Here is a 14702-nt window from a genome sequence, read left to right as displayed (position 1 = left end):
GTGTTCCCTATGGTTAAATGAGCTCCCCTATGGTTAAATGTGTTCCCCAATGATTAAATGTGTTTCCCTATGATTAAGGAAGATGGTAGTGGTTGTTGGAGGCCAATCATCTCAGCCCCAGGGCATTGCTGCAGGAGTTCCTCAGGGCAGTGTCCTCGGCCCAACCATCTTCAGCTGCTTCATCAATGACCTTCCCTCCATCATAAGGTCAGAAATGGGGATGTTCGCTGATGACTGCACAGTGTTCAGTTCCATTCGCAACCCCTCAGATAATGAAGCAGTCCGAGCCTGCATGCAGCAAGACCTGGACAACATCCAGGCTTGGGCTCATAAGTGGCAAGTAACATTCGCGCCAGATAAGTGCCAGGCAATGACCATCTCCAACAAGAGAGAGTCTAACCACCTCCCCTTGACATTCAACGGCATTACCATCGCCGAATCCCCCACCGTCAACATCCTGGGGGTCACCATTGACCAGAAACTTAACTGGACCAGCCATATAAATACTGTGGCTACGAGAGCAGGTCAGAGCCTGGGTATTCTGCGGCGAGTGACTCACCTCCTGACTCCCCAAAGCCTTTCCACCATCTACAAGGCACAAGTCAGGAGTGTGATGGAATACTCTCCACTTGCCTGGGTGAGTGCAGCTCCAACAACACTCAAGAAGCTCGACACCATCCAAGATAAAGCAGCCCGCTTGATTGGCACCCCATCCACCACCCTAAACATTCACTCCCTTCACCACCGGCGCACTGTGGCTGCAGTGTGCACCATCCACAGGATGCACTGCAGCAACTCGCCAAGGCTTCTTCGACAGCACCTCCCAAACCCGCGACCTCTACCACCTAGAAGGACAAGAGCAGCAGGCGCATGGGAACAACACCACCTGCACGTTCCCCTCCAAGTCACACACCATCCCGACTTGGAAATATATCGCCGTTCCTTCATTGTCGCTGGGTCAAAATCCTGGAACTCCCTTCCTAACAGCACTGTGGGAGAACCGTCACCACACGGACTGCAGCGGTTCAAGAAGGCGGCTCACCACCACCTTCTCGAGGGCAATTAGGGATGGGCAATAAATGCCGGCCTTGCCAGCGACGCCCACATCCCGTGAACGAATAAAAAAAATGCGTTTCCCTATGGATAAATACGTTTCCCTATGATTAAATATGTTTCCCTAGGATTAAATGCGATCCGCTTTGATTAAATGCGTTTCTGTATGATTAAATGCGATCCCCTATGATTAAATGTGTTTCCCTATGATTAAATGCGAGCCCCTATGATTAAATGTGTTTCCCTATGATTAAATGCGATCCACTATGATTAAATGCGTTTCCCTATGGATAAATACGTTTCCCTAAGGTTAAATGTGTTCCCCTACGATTGAATGTGTTCCCCTATGATTAAATGTGTTCCCCTATGATTAAATGCGATCCACTATGATTAAATGCGTTTCCCTATGATTAAATGCGATCCACTATGATTAAATGTGTTTCCCTTTGATTAAATGCGATCCCCTATGATTAAATGCGTTTCCCTATGATTAAATGCGATCCACTATGATTAAATGCGTTTCCCTATGATTAAATGTGTTCCCTATGGTTAAATGTGTTCCCCTATGGTTAAATGTGTTCCCCTATGATTAAATGTGTTTTCCTATCATTAAATACGTTTCCCTATGGCCAAATGTGATCCTCTGTGACTAAATGCGATCCCCTGTGGTCAAATGCGATCACCTATGATTAAATGTGTTTCCCTATGATTAAATATTTTTCCCTATGGTTAAATGTGTTCCCCTATGATTAAATACGTTTCCCTTTGGCCAAATGCGATCCTATGTGATTAAATGCGATCCCCTATGGTCAAATGCGATCCCCTATGATTAAATACATTTCACTATGGTTAAAGGCAATCCCCTATGATTAAATACGTTTCCTTATGATTAAATGCCTTTCCCTATGATTAAATACGTTCCCCTATGATTAAATGCGATCCTCTGTGATTAAATGCGATCCCCTATGATTGAATACATTTCCCTATGATTAAATGCCTTTCCCTATGATTAAATACATTCCCCTATGATTAAATGCGATCCTCTGTGATTAAATGCGATCCCCTATGATTAAATGTGTTCCCCTATGGTTAAATGCGTTCCCCTATGATTAAATGTGTTTCCCTTTGCTTAAATGTGTTCCCCTATGATTAAATGTGTTCCCCTATGATTAAATGTGTTTCCCTATGATTAAATGCGATCCCTTACGATCAAATGCCTTTCCCTATGATTAAATATGTTTTCCTATGATTAAATGCGTTCCCCATGAATAAATGCAATTCCTATAATTAAATGCCTTTCCCTATGGTTAAGTGCATTCCTCTATGATCAAATGTGATCCCCTTTGAATAATTGTATTTCCCTATGGTCAAATGCGATCCCCTATGATTAAATGTGTTCCCTGACGTTAAATGCGATCCTTTATGGCTAAATGTATTCCCCTACGGTTGAATGTGTTTCCCTATGATTAAATGTGTTTCCCTATGGTTAAATGTGTTCCCCTATGATTAATTGTGTTCCCCTATCATTAAATGTGTTCCCCTATCATTAAATGTGTTCCCCTATGTTTAAATGTGTTCCCCTATGTTTAAATGTGTTCCCCTATGGTTAAATGTGTTCCCCTATGGTTAAATGTGTTTTTCTATGGTTAAATGTGTTCCCCTATGGTTAAATGAGCTCCCCTATGGTTAAATGTGTTCCCCTATGGTTAAATGTGTTTTCCTATGGTTAAATGTGTTCCCCTATGGTTAAATGTGTTCCCCTATGGTTAAATGAGCTCCCCTATGGTTAAAGGTGTTTCCCTATGATTAAATGTGTTCCCCTATGGTTAAATGTGTTCCCCTATGATTAAATGTGTTCCCCTATGGTTAAATGTGATCCCCTGTGGTTAAATGTGTTCCCCTATGGTTAAATGTGATCCCCTGTGGTTAAATGTGTTCCCCTATGATTAAATGTGTTCCCCTATGGTTAAATGTGTTTCCCGATGATTAAATGTGTTCCCCTATTATTAAATGTGTTCCCCTATGGTTAAATGTGATCCCCTGTGGCTAAATGTGATCCCCTGTGGTTAAATGTGTTCCCCTATGATTAAATGTGTTCCCTATGGTTAAATGTGTTTCCCTATGATTAAATGTGTTCCCCTATGGTTAAATGAGTTTCCCGATAATTAAATGTGTTCCCCTATGATTAAATGTGTTCCCCTATGGTTAAATGTGATCCGCTGTGGTTAAATGTGTTCCCCTATGGTTAAATGTGATCCCCTGTGGTTAAATGTGTTCCCCTATGATTAAATGTGTTCGCCTATGGTTAAATGTGTTTCCCGATGATTAAATGTGTTTCCCTATGGTTAAATGTGATCCCCTGTGGTTAAATGTGTTCCCCTATGATTAAATGTGTTCGCCTATGGTTAAATGTGTTTCCCGATGATTAAATGTGTTTCCCGATGATTAAATGTGTTTCCCTATGGTTAAATGTGTTTCCCGATGATTAAATGTGTTTCCCTATGATTAAATGTGTTCCCCTATGGTTAAATGTGTTTCCCTATGGTTAAATGTGTTCCCCTATGATTAAATGTGTTCCCCTATGGTTAAATGTGTTCCCCTATGATTAAATGTGTTCCCCTATGGTTAAATGTGATCCCCTGTGGTTAAATGTGTTCCCTTGTGGTTAAATGTGATCCCCTGTGGTTAAATGTGTTCCCATATGATTAAATGTGTTTCCCTATGATTAAATGTGTTTCCCTCCAAGTCACACACCATCCCGACTTGGAAATATATCGCCGTTCCTTCATTGTCACTGGGTCAAAATCCTGGAACTCCCTTCCTAACAGCACTGTGGGAGAACCGTCACCACACGGACTGCAGCGGTTCAAGAAGGCGGCTCACCACCACCTTCTCGAGGGCAATTAGGGATGGGCAATAAATGCCGGCCTTGCCAGTGACGCCCACATCCCGTGAACGAATAAAAAAATAAATAAATGTGTTCCCTATGGTTAAATGTGTTCCCCTATGATTAAATGTGATCCCCTGTGGTTAAATGTGATCCCCTGTGGTTAAATGTGTTCCCCTATGATTAAATGTGTTTCCCTACGGTTAAATGTGTTTCCCTATGGTTAAATGTGTTCCCCTATGATTAAATGTGTTCCCCATCATTAAATGTGTTCCCCTATGATTAAATGTGTTTCCGTGTGGTTAAATGTGTTCCCCTATGGTTAAATGTGTTCCCCTATGGTTAAATGTGTTCCCCTATGATTAAATGTGTTCCCCTATGATTAAATGTGTTTCCCTATGATTAAATGTGTTCCCCTATGGTTAAATGTGTTCCCCTATGTTTAAATGTGTTCCCCTATGGTTAAATGTGTTCCCCTATGGTTAAATGAGCTCCCCTATGGTTAAAGGTGTTTCCCTATGATTAAATGTATTCCCCTATGGTTAAATGTGTTCCCGTATGGTTAAATGTGTTTCCCTATGATTAAATGTGTTCCCCTATGGTTAAATGTGATCCCCTGTGGTTAAATGTGTTCACCTATGATTCAATGGGCTCGATTTTAGGGTCGGGTTACCTGCGGGTTTCCAGCGGGGGGGCCCCGAAAATCCCGATCTCCGGTCACGTGACCGGATCGCGACGAAATCCCGGCCACTTCCGGGTACCGCGCTGACGTGCGGGGCTGCGCGCGCAAGCCCCGCTGGTGGGAATCCCGCAGGCAATTAAAGCCAGCGGGGTTCCACTTGAGAGTACTTAACTTGCTCGTTGTGGTCAGTTAATGAGCTGAAGCAGCTGTCAAAAGAGGAAGTGTGGGATTTTAGGTTCAAGGCAGTGAGTTTCCCACACTGGGGGAAACAGTCTCCATCCAACCAGGCGTGTTGCAGCCAGCAGCCTGTGGCAGGTGCCAAGGTGCGCTCCACGGGGGAGAGCCCTCACCCACGCAGGAGGCCACCGCGTCACATAGGGCAACCCCTGCCCTCCACCACCCCCCGCCAAGCCAGAGGACAGACCGACACGAGACCGCAGCCCCAGTCCGAGGAACCACACACCTACCCTGCACAACCCCTCAGACCAACACCTACCAGTTGGGTGGTGTGTGGACACCCTCGGAGGACGAAGAACATGACCAGCACCAGCAGCCTCGCAGTCCACGCCGTCCGCCGCAGAGACGTGGATCCCCCCAACACGGTGTTGTTGCACGCCCACCTGCAAAGCAGGAGGGAGGGCTACCGCAGAGAGAGACGCGTCGCAGAGGGCACTACCCTCGCCACAGGGTCCACAGACCGAGGCGCAGCTCCCTGGACCTCTCCGAGCAGCAGTGCACAGGGAGGCGCAGATTCACTCGACATGTAGTCGTGGAGATCTGCAGCCTCTTTCATGCCGAGCTGCTCCTGGCTGGCCCCAGCACCAACTGCTTACCTGTCGCTGGCAAAGTCACCACTGCCCTCCACACCTTCTCCTCCGCATCCTTCCAGGGTGCAGCCGGCTACACCGCCGATGTCTCTCAGTCGTCTGCGCGGACGAGCCCTGCAAATACACCTGCACCTACTCTGCAGTAAGACGATGGGTGGCATCAGTGGTGGGTCCTCATAGTGATACCCAGGAGCGGGCATTATTGGACACAACGGACAGGATTCGCGGAGACATGGCAGTGGTGGTGTCAATATAATGTGTGCTGTTTGTTGCTCTGAAATTCAATATGGGTAACACCCATGACAAACCCTCAGACACCCTTGTGCACCCCCTTCATGCTGACGAGACGTTTGCCTTACGCTGCCTACTGCACATATGTGATGCATGCCCTGTGGCTGCAGCACAGGTGGTGGCAGGTTGAGTGAGGCTGGCCGTGAGGGAGATGCACGAGAGGGTGAGTATGGGATGGAGCAATGAGATTGTATGAGGAGTGGGTTGCGTGTTAGTGGCAGGGTGAGTACTGGCGAGGTGAGTAGGTGGAGGTAAGATGAGGACGGGGTGTGAGTGGGTATGAAGGGTGATGTGACAGAATAGTGTTGGTGGTGCCGAAGGAGATTTGGGGTGGGGGCAGTGTTGTGGCAGACGGAGTGTAGGGGAAAGACTTCGTGTTCTCACTGTGGCGGACCTACTGCGGTCATTGCAGCGCCTCCTGCACTGTATGCAGGTGGGCCATATGTTGGTGGCGCAGGTGACCCCCTCTGCCACCTCGAGCCAGGCCTTCTTGGTGGCAGAGGCAGGCCGCTTCCTCCCGCCCGCCGGGGGGAAGATCTGTGTCCTCCCCCTCCTCCTCACCCCATCTGACGATAGCTGGGGTGAGGCATCATTAAACTGGGAGCAGCCTTCCCCCTGGGCTGCTCCATGCTGCAATTTGTCCCATTGGTTGCAGCATCTGTCAGTGGAGGACTGCCCCTTTAACTAGAGAGCCTCCAGCTGACAGATAGTACTGCGCATGCGCAGCCCGACCGACGCGCAGGCCAGCGCCGTGGACCCCGGAGGAGCAGGTAATTGATTCCGATTAGTGTGTTGCCTGCTACGATCGCGTGGGCAACCCACTAATTTCGCCGTCCGCGTTTTCGACGCTCCCGGAGGACCACCCGCTGGGAACCCGCAGGCCTGCTAAATTCGAGCCCAATGTGATCCCCTATGACTAAATGTGTTTCCCTCTGGTTAAATGTGATCCCCTATGATTAAATGTGTTCCCCTATGGTGAAATGTGATCCCCTGTGGTTAAATGTGTTCCCCTATGATTAAATGTGTTTCCCTATGATTAAATGTGTTCCCCTATGGTTAAATGTGATCCCCTGTGGTTAAATGTGTTCCCCTATGATTAAATGTGTTTCCCTATGATTAAATGTGATCCCCTGTGGTTACATGTGTTCCCCTATGATTAAATGTGTTCCCCTATGATTAAATGTGTTTCCCTATGATTAAATGTGTTCCCCTATGGTTAAATGTGTTTCCCTTATGGTTAAATGTGTTCCCCTATGGTAAAATGAGCTCCTCCATGGTTAAATGCGATCCCCTATGATTAAATGTGTTCCCCTGAGGTTAAATGCGATCCTTTGTGATTCAGTATGTTTCCCTATGATTAAATGTGTTTCCCTATGTTTAAATGTGTTTCCCTATGGTTAAATGTGTTTCCCTATGTTTAAATGTGTTTCCCTATGCTTAAATGTGTTTCCCTATGCTTAAATGTGTTCCCCTATGGTTAAATGTGTTCCCCTATGATTAAATGTGTTTCCCGATGATTAAATGTGTTCCCCTATGGTTAAATGTGTTTCCCTACGGTTAAATGTGTTTCCCTACGGTTAAATGTGTTCCCCTACGGTTAAATGTGTTTCCCTATGGTTAAATGTGTTTCCCTATGGTTAAATGTGTTCCCCTATGGCTAAATGTGTTTCCCTATGGTTAAATGTGTTCCCCTATGGTTAAATGTGTTTCCCTACGGTTAAATGTGTTTCCCTATGGTTAAATGTGTTTCCCTATGGTTAAATGTGTTTCCCTATGATTAAATGTGTTCCCCTATGGCTAAATGTGTTTCCCTATGGTTAAATGTGTTCCCCTATGGTTAAATGTGTTTCCCTACGGTTAAATGTGTTTCCCTATGGTTAAATGTGTTCCCCTATGATTAAATGTGTTTCCCTACGGTTAAATGTGTTTCCCTATGATTAAATGTGTTCCCCTATGATTAAATGTGTTCCCCTATGATTAAATGTGTTTCCCTATGGTTAAATGTGTTTCCCTATGGTTAAATGTGTTTCCCTATGATTAAATGTGTTCCCCTATGGTTAAATGTGTTTCCCTATGATTAAATGTGTTTCCCTACGGTTAAATGTGTTTCCCTATGATTAAATGTGTTCCCCTATGGTTAAATGTGTTTCCCTACGGTTAAATGTGTTTCCCTATGATTAAATGTGTTCCCCTATGGTTAAATGTGTTTCCCTATGGTTAAATGTGTTTCCCTATGATTAAATGTGTTTCCCTATGGTTAAATGTGTTTCCCTATGGTTAAATGTGTTTCCCTAAGGTTAAATGTGTTTCCCTATGGTTAAATGTGTTCCCCTATGGTTAAATGTGTTCCCCTATGATTAAATGTGTTTCCCTATGGTTAAATGTGTTTCCCTATGATTAAATGTGTTCCCCTATGATTAAATGTGTTCCCCTATGATTAAATGTGTTTCCCTATGATTAAATGTGTTCCCCTATGGTTAAATGCGTTCCCCTATGATTAAATGTGTTTCCCTTGGGTTAAATGTGTTCCCCTTTGATTAAATGTGTTTCCCTATGATTAAATGTGTTCCCCTACGATTAAATGTGTTTCCCTACGGTTAAATGTGTTTCCCTATGATTAAATGTGTTTCCCTATGATTAAATGTGTTCCCCTATGGTTAAATGTGTTCCCCTATGGTTAAATTGGTTAAATGTGTTTCCCTATGGTTAAATGTGTTTCCCTATGATTAAATGTGTTTCCCTACGGTTAAATGTGTTTCCCTATGGTTAAATGTGTTTCCCTATGGTTAAATGTGTTCCCCTATGGTTAAATGTGTTTCCCTACGGTTAAATGTGTTTCCCTATGATTAAATGTGTTCCCCTATGGTTAAATGTGTTTCCCTATGATTAAATGTGTTCCCCTATGATTAAATGTGTTTCCCTCTGATTAAATGTGTTTCCCTACGGTTAAATGTGTTTCCCTATGATTAAATGTGTTTCCCTATGATTAAATGTGTTCCCCTATGATTAAATGTGTTTCCCTCTGATTAAATGTGTTTCCCTATGGTTAAATGTGTTCCCCTATGGTTAAATGTGTTTCCCTATGATTAAATGTGTTCCCCTATGGTTAAATGTGTTTCCCTATGGTTAAATGTGTTTCCCTATGGTCAAATGCGATCCCCTATGATTGAATACATTTCCCTATGATTAAATGCCTTTCCCTATGATTAAATACGTTCCCCTATGTTTAAATGCGATCCTCTGTGATTAAATGCGATCCCCTATGACTACATACGTTCCCGTATGAATAAATGCGATCCCATATGATCAAATGCCTTTCCCTATGATTAAATATGTTTTCCTATGATTAAATGCGTTCCCCATGAATAAATGCAATCCCTATAATTAAATGCCTTTCCTTATGGTTAAGTGCATTCCCCTCGGATCAAATGTGATCCCCTTTGATTAATTGCATTTCCCTGTGGTCAAATGCGATCCCCTATGATTAAATGTGTTCCCCTGAGGTTAAATGCGATCCTTTGTGATTAAATATGTTTCCCTATGGTTAAATGTGTTCCCCTTTGATTAAAGGTAGGGGAGTCTATAACGAGGGAGCATAGATTTAAGGTGAGAGGGGAGAGATACAAAAGGGTCCAGAGGGGCAATTTTTTCACTCAAAGGGTGGTGAGTGTCTGGAACGAGCTGCCAGAGGCAGTAGTAGAGGCGGGTACAATTTTGTCTTTTAAAAAGCATTTGGACAGTTACATGGGTAAGATGGGTATAGAGGGATATGGGCCAAGTGCAGGCAACTGGGACTAGCTTAGTGGTATAAACTGGGCGACATGGACATGTTGGGCCGAAGGGCCTGTTTCCATGTTGTAAACGTCTATGATTCTATGATTCTATTCTATAAATGTGTTCCCCTATGGTTAAATGTGTTCCCCATGGTTAAATGTGTTCCCCTATGATTAAATGTGTTCCCCCATGATTAAATGTGTTCCCCTTTGATTAAATGCGTTCCCCTATGGTTAATTGCATTCCCCTGTGGTTAAATACGATTCACTATGATTGCATACGTTCCCCATTTGTTAAATGCGTTCCCTTATGATTAAATGTGACCCCCTATGATTAAATGCAATCCCCTATGATTATGGCAGCTCTCCTGTAACTAAGCTGTTTCTTGTAACTAGGATGTCATCCCGTAATTAGGCTGCCCTCCCGTTACTAGCTACTCTCTCATAAGTAGGTTGCCATTCTGTAACTAGGCAGCTCTCTTGTAACTGGACTGACTTCTCGTAACTAGGCTGCCCTCCTGTAACTAGGCTGCCCTCCCGTAACTAGGCTGCCTTCCCTCACTGCTATCTTCCCCGGACTGTTCTGTTTTCTCCCTTCCACTATGGATTGCAACTCAAAATAATGTGAAAATGATGGCCCAGATTTTGCTGTCAAAATAATGGTGAGGCTAATGGCAAGCATCGTTATTTATGTGCAAATGTACAGCAACTTCAAGTGAGGGGCAGATGTGCAGTTAAACTCATATCTCCAAAAGTTGCTGTCCAAGATGCACCACTCCACTGTTAGCTTCACGAAAACAACATCTCGCTGTCTGACTCACATTTGAAATGCACTGAATGGCATGAAGATGCTGTATTTGTGCGGTAGAAATGAACTAAACTCGCCACAAAAAGTTAAGTCTTGTCCATTCCAGTCTAAGTAACCTTTTAACATAAGAACATAAGAAATAGGAGCTAATCTTCAACCTCAACTCCGCTTTCCTGCCCGATCCCCATATCCCTTGATTCCCCTAGAGTCCAAAAATCGATCTATCTCAGAACATATTCAACGACTCAGTATCCACAGCCCTCTGGGGTAGAGAATTCCGACGTGCGACAAATTATTCTGACGTTATTCTGATGAATAACGACGTGCTAAGTGTTAATTACTACCAGTCAACCTCTCTCGCACTGAAAATTAACCACTACAAGTGTGGAGTCTCATTCCTTCAGGTTTTAATTGTTGTTGGAGATTTTATAAATGTAAAATTTTAAATTTTTTAAAACTTTTTCTTTCTATCTCTTTTTTCTCTCTCTCTTAATCCAATGTTTCTTTCCCTCTCTTTATTTCTCTTTCTGTACCTGATTTGACATTGAATTCACCCACTCTAATTTACACTTCCTTCTCAGTCCTTGCTGCATCAATTTCACAATCTTTCAGTCTGATTGATTAAGGAGATACACATTTGCTTGCCCCGTTCACTCAGATCCCAGATGCCCTGTTTCCTTCGCTTCACCATTATCACCTCCCACTTTCAGCAACTTGCCACACAAAAAATTAAAAAACCTAAACATTCGAGGGCAAGTCTAACTAACGGCAGGTGCACATACAGATGTACAGGCACACACACATATGAACGCTCACAGACACAGGCAGACATGGAGGCAGAGATACAGATAGACACAAAAAAAGCACAGATGTACAGAGGCACAGGTCAACAATCACGAAGCCAGAGATACAAATGGAAACACAGATGGAGATACACACAAGCTGATGCATGGATGGTTGCACTGAGTAATACGCACCCTCTATGGTGCGCATGCAGATATTTTAACAATGTGTTGTTCGTCGTTAAACTTTAGCCGTTTTCTCCCACAGATCATGTCCTCGCGGATGAAGTCACAACTCAAGATGGCTGCCTGTCAGCTGCAATGCAGTGCTCTTTGGACCCAGACTGCAGCACAAGGTTCCGCACACTAGGGCAGTGCACAGCTGGCAGTGGGGTAGAACACCTGCAACTAGCTGCCAGGAATGAGTGCATGATTGCCGCACACATTCTTCAGTCCAACCAGCTCTCCACATGCAAGTGCAAAAGGGGAATGAAGAAAGAGAAGAACTGCCTGAGGATATACTGGACCATGCACCAAAGCCAGGTCCCAGGTACCCGGGATTCTCTTGGCTAGCAGAAGGGACAATAAGGAAATTTAATAATCTACAGAGATGGGAGAGAGAGGGAATAATAGTGTGAGAGGGAGAGAGAGAGGTAAAAGGGAAGAGTGAGAGACAGAAATAACGAGGCTGACCTAGTTTGCACTGTAGATTGGACAGGAGCTGACATTGAGACACACACAAGTTGTACTGGACCAGATCATTGTATCAAAGAATCATAGTATGATACAGCACAAAAGGAGGCCATTTGGCCCAACGTGCCTGTGCCGGCTCTTTGAAAGAGCATACAATTAGTCCCTTTTCCCTATCCTTTCCCCATAGCCCTGCAAATTTGTCCACTTCAAATATTTGAAGATGGGAATATATTGACCCCTTTTATCCATTGTGCATTACATGTGTACAAGAGCTGAGACTCAGCTGATCATGAGCTGTACAGTACCAGATGGTAGCGAATTATCCTCTTTTTTCTGGTGTGTACTGTACATATGATACAATAAAATGACAAAGACCTCTGAAACCTGTGGCAGCTATAGGTGATGCCATCTTTATCAATGCTGAAATAGAACGTACTGGTTCAGAAAGTGCCTTTCTAGCTGAAGGACATGGCTCTAATCTAGGCCAGACAGATGGGAGGAGCTAGGGGACAGCACATTTACACCTCGAGGTTGTGGTTTTGATTCAGGGCTGAATGGGCCGAAAGTCTCTTCTCTCTTGACAGCTGTTGGGGGCCCAAGTGAAACAAGTTTGAGCAATCAACAGCATCATGTTATACTATGGACCAAAATATGGACTATAAATTCAAGGATAGGCAATGGAAATGTTAAACTGGTGCGTTAATGGGTGGTCTTCAGAGACTGGGGTTGAAACTGGTTGTTGGAAGTAACTAGAAGCTGAAGCCTTTGCTTGGATGAAGAGTGAACTGTTAAGTATACTGTCTTGTTTTTCCTTCCCTGTAGGTTACAATGATTTTGAAACATCACCCTATGAATATTCAATGCCTGGTCCATCCTGGGGCCTGGACTATGGTAGACTTGCCTCTCTGGTGTCAGGTACTGCACCCTGTAAAACTTCACCGAATGCCTTATTCTAGAAATGCACTATAAGAATGTAATACCAGGCCAGGTCAGAGCATTGTGTATTTATTGGGGGGTGGTGGAGTAGGTTTGCACATGAGTCACAGAATTTCCTGGTAATCAGCTGCAGATTATTTTTTGATAAATAATATAACAATCATTAAATGTCTGGTGTCAACATCATTATATGTCAGTGACCTGCTGCGCACTGACAGTTCCTGCTTGACCAATAGCAGTCACTGGAATTATAACAGGCCTTAAACTGAATAACATCCTGTGCCATAAAATTGACAGTATACTATAATTAATAACACCAGGGTTATTGTGCCTTACACTATTGATTTATTATGTATTGTCAACCCTTGATTAGACTCCAGCTTGCAACTCATTCCCGGGGATTCAGTAATTGATATATATCCCATCTAACCATTTGAATAGATTGTAGCCCGCGACTCACTCTCAAGTATTTATTATTCGATGTGCACCCATCTAAACTGCTTGATTAGAGATGCTGGTAAGCCAGTATAGAAGGCCATCGAGGCCAATAGTGTAAATGGGTTCAAGAGACAAATAAAAAGTTTTTAGGAGAGAAAAGGGTTTGAAGGATATATATGATCTGTTAATAAGGAGTGGGATTTCTGGGCATAATGGCACTCAGTTTCTGATTGAAGGCCATGCCAAACAGGGAGGTGCCATGGGGAAATAGTGGCATCTCTTTGCAATTGTGAAAGAAAATGATAATGGTCATGTTTGGGAAATATCTGGCGTTAGCAACTGGCTGCTTCCCCACATCTTCACCAGTAGTAGCAGAGTTGCAAAGACCAGTGGAACCAGGGATAATTTACCATGAAAAACTGCACAAAAATAAGAATCAAAAAATTGGGAGGGGGGAGAATCCAATGTGTATCATCTTGTGGGCTATGAAAAGAACCAAGTAATGATATGGCTGACTAAACCCAAAGTGGCTGAACTGCAGTCATTTTGAATTCACAACGTGTTTTAGCACTTACACCTACAGGCTGCTTTAGTTGATTTGCTGTTGCGTACCATTGACTCCACCTGCCGGATGAATTTCAATTGTATTTCTGTTTGTTCTCCTGTTGTTTCCCAGAAGGACCCAAAGTTCAACTACCTGCCAATGTTAACCACTGCTTAGATGCTGCTAAAGCATGCAATGTGGACGAGACTTGTAAACAGTTCCGCAACGAGTATGCCAAGCACTGCGTCAAGCCTGCCTCCAAGTCTGGCTGCAACAGACAGAAGTGTCACAAAAGCCTTCGCCGCTTTTTCGACCACGTGCCAGAGGAATACAAATTCCCTGTCCTTTTTTGTCCATGCGAAGACAGGGCATGTGCCGAACGTAGACGCCAGACCATTGTTCCTGCTTGTTCCTTTGAGGAACCAGAGAAACAAAATTGCTTGAGCCTGCAGGAGATGTGCAAGGCAGATGTCATTTGCAAGTAAGAATGCTGACCAATCGAGCTATGTCAGAGGTTCCAGGAACTTTGAAAGGAAGAAATGAAAGGAATTACAGTTGATAGAAGATGATCATATGACCTATTCTGTACAGAGTTTAGATTCAAACCCCTTCCCGCTCACTTCCAATATATGGAAATCTAATGAACCAAACCCCTTCCCGTTCACTTCCAATATATGGAAATCAAATGAACCAAACCCCTTCCCGTTCACTTCCAATATAGGGAAATCCAATGAAGCAAACCCCTTCCCGCTCACTTCCAATATATGGAAATGTAATGAACCAAACCCCTTCCCGTTCACTTCCAATATAGGGAAATCAAATGAACCAAACCCCTTCCCGTCCACTTCCAATATATGGAAATCTAATGAACCAAATCCCTTCCCGCTCACTTCCAATATAGGGAAATCCAATGAACCAAACCCCTTCCCGTTCACTTCCAATATAGGGAAATCAAATGAACCAAACCCCTTCCCGTCCACTTCCAATA

The 14702-nt window shown here is 43.8% G+C and overlaps 1 protein-coding gene across 2 annotated transcripts in view; it reads left to right on the top strand.

Moving 5' to 3' along the window:
* Nucleotides 1-14702, top strand: part of LOC137332169 (GDNF family receptor alpha-4-like) — a 62911-nt gene that overhangs the window by 26599 nt on the left and 21610 nt on the right. Inside the window, exons 2-4 of one of the 2 annotated variants that reach the window (XM_067995875.1) lie at nucleotides 11372-11653; nucleotides 12619-12711; nucleotides 13850-14195. In XM_067995875.1, coding sequence (XP_067851976.1) covers nucleotides 11372-11653; nucleotides 12619-12711; nucleotides 13850-14195 — 721 coding nt within the window. Of the gene's footprint in view, nucleotides 1-11371; nucleotides 11654-12618; nucleotides 12712-13846; nucleotides 14196-14702 lie in introns of both variants that reach the window. The other variant, XM_067995874.1, reaches the window with a different exon arrangement.

This window comes from Heptranchias perlo, chromosome 14 (assembly GCF_035084215.1).
Source record: "Heptranchias perlo isolate sHepPer1 chromosome 14, sHepPer1.hap1, whole genome shotgun sequence".
Lineage (NCBI taxonomy): Eukaryota > Metazoa > Chordata > Chondrichthyes > Hexanchiformes > Hexanchidae > Heptranchias > Heptranchias perlo.
The sequence above is the reverse complement of the archived record's forward strand: the minus strand, read 5'-3'. Positions and strand labels throughout refer to the sequence as shown.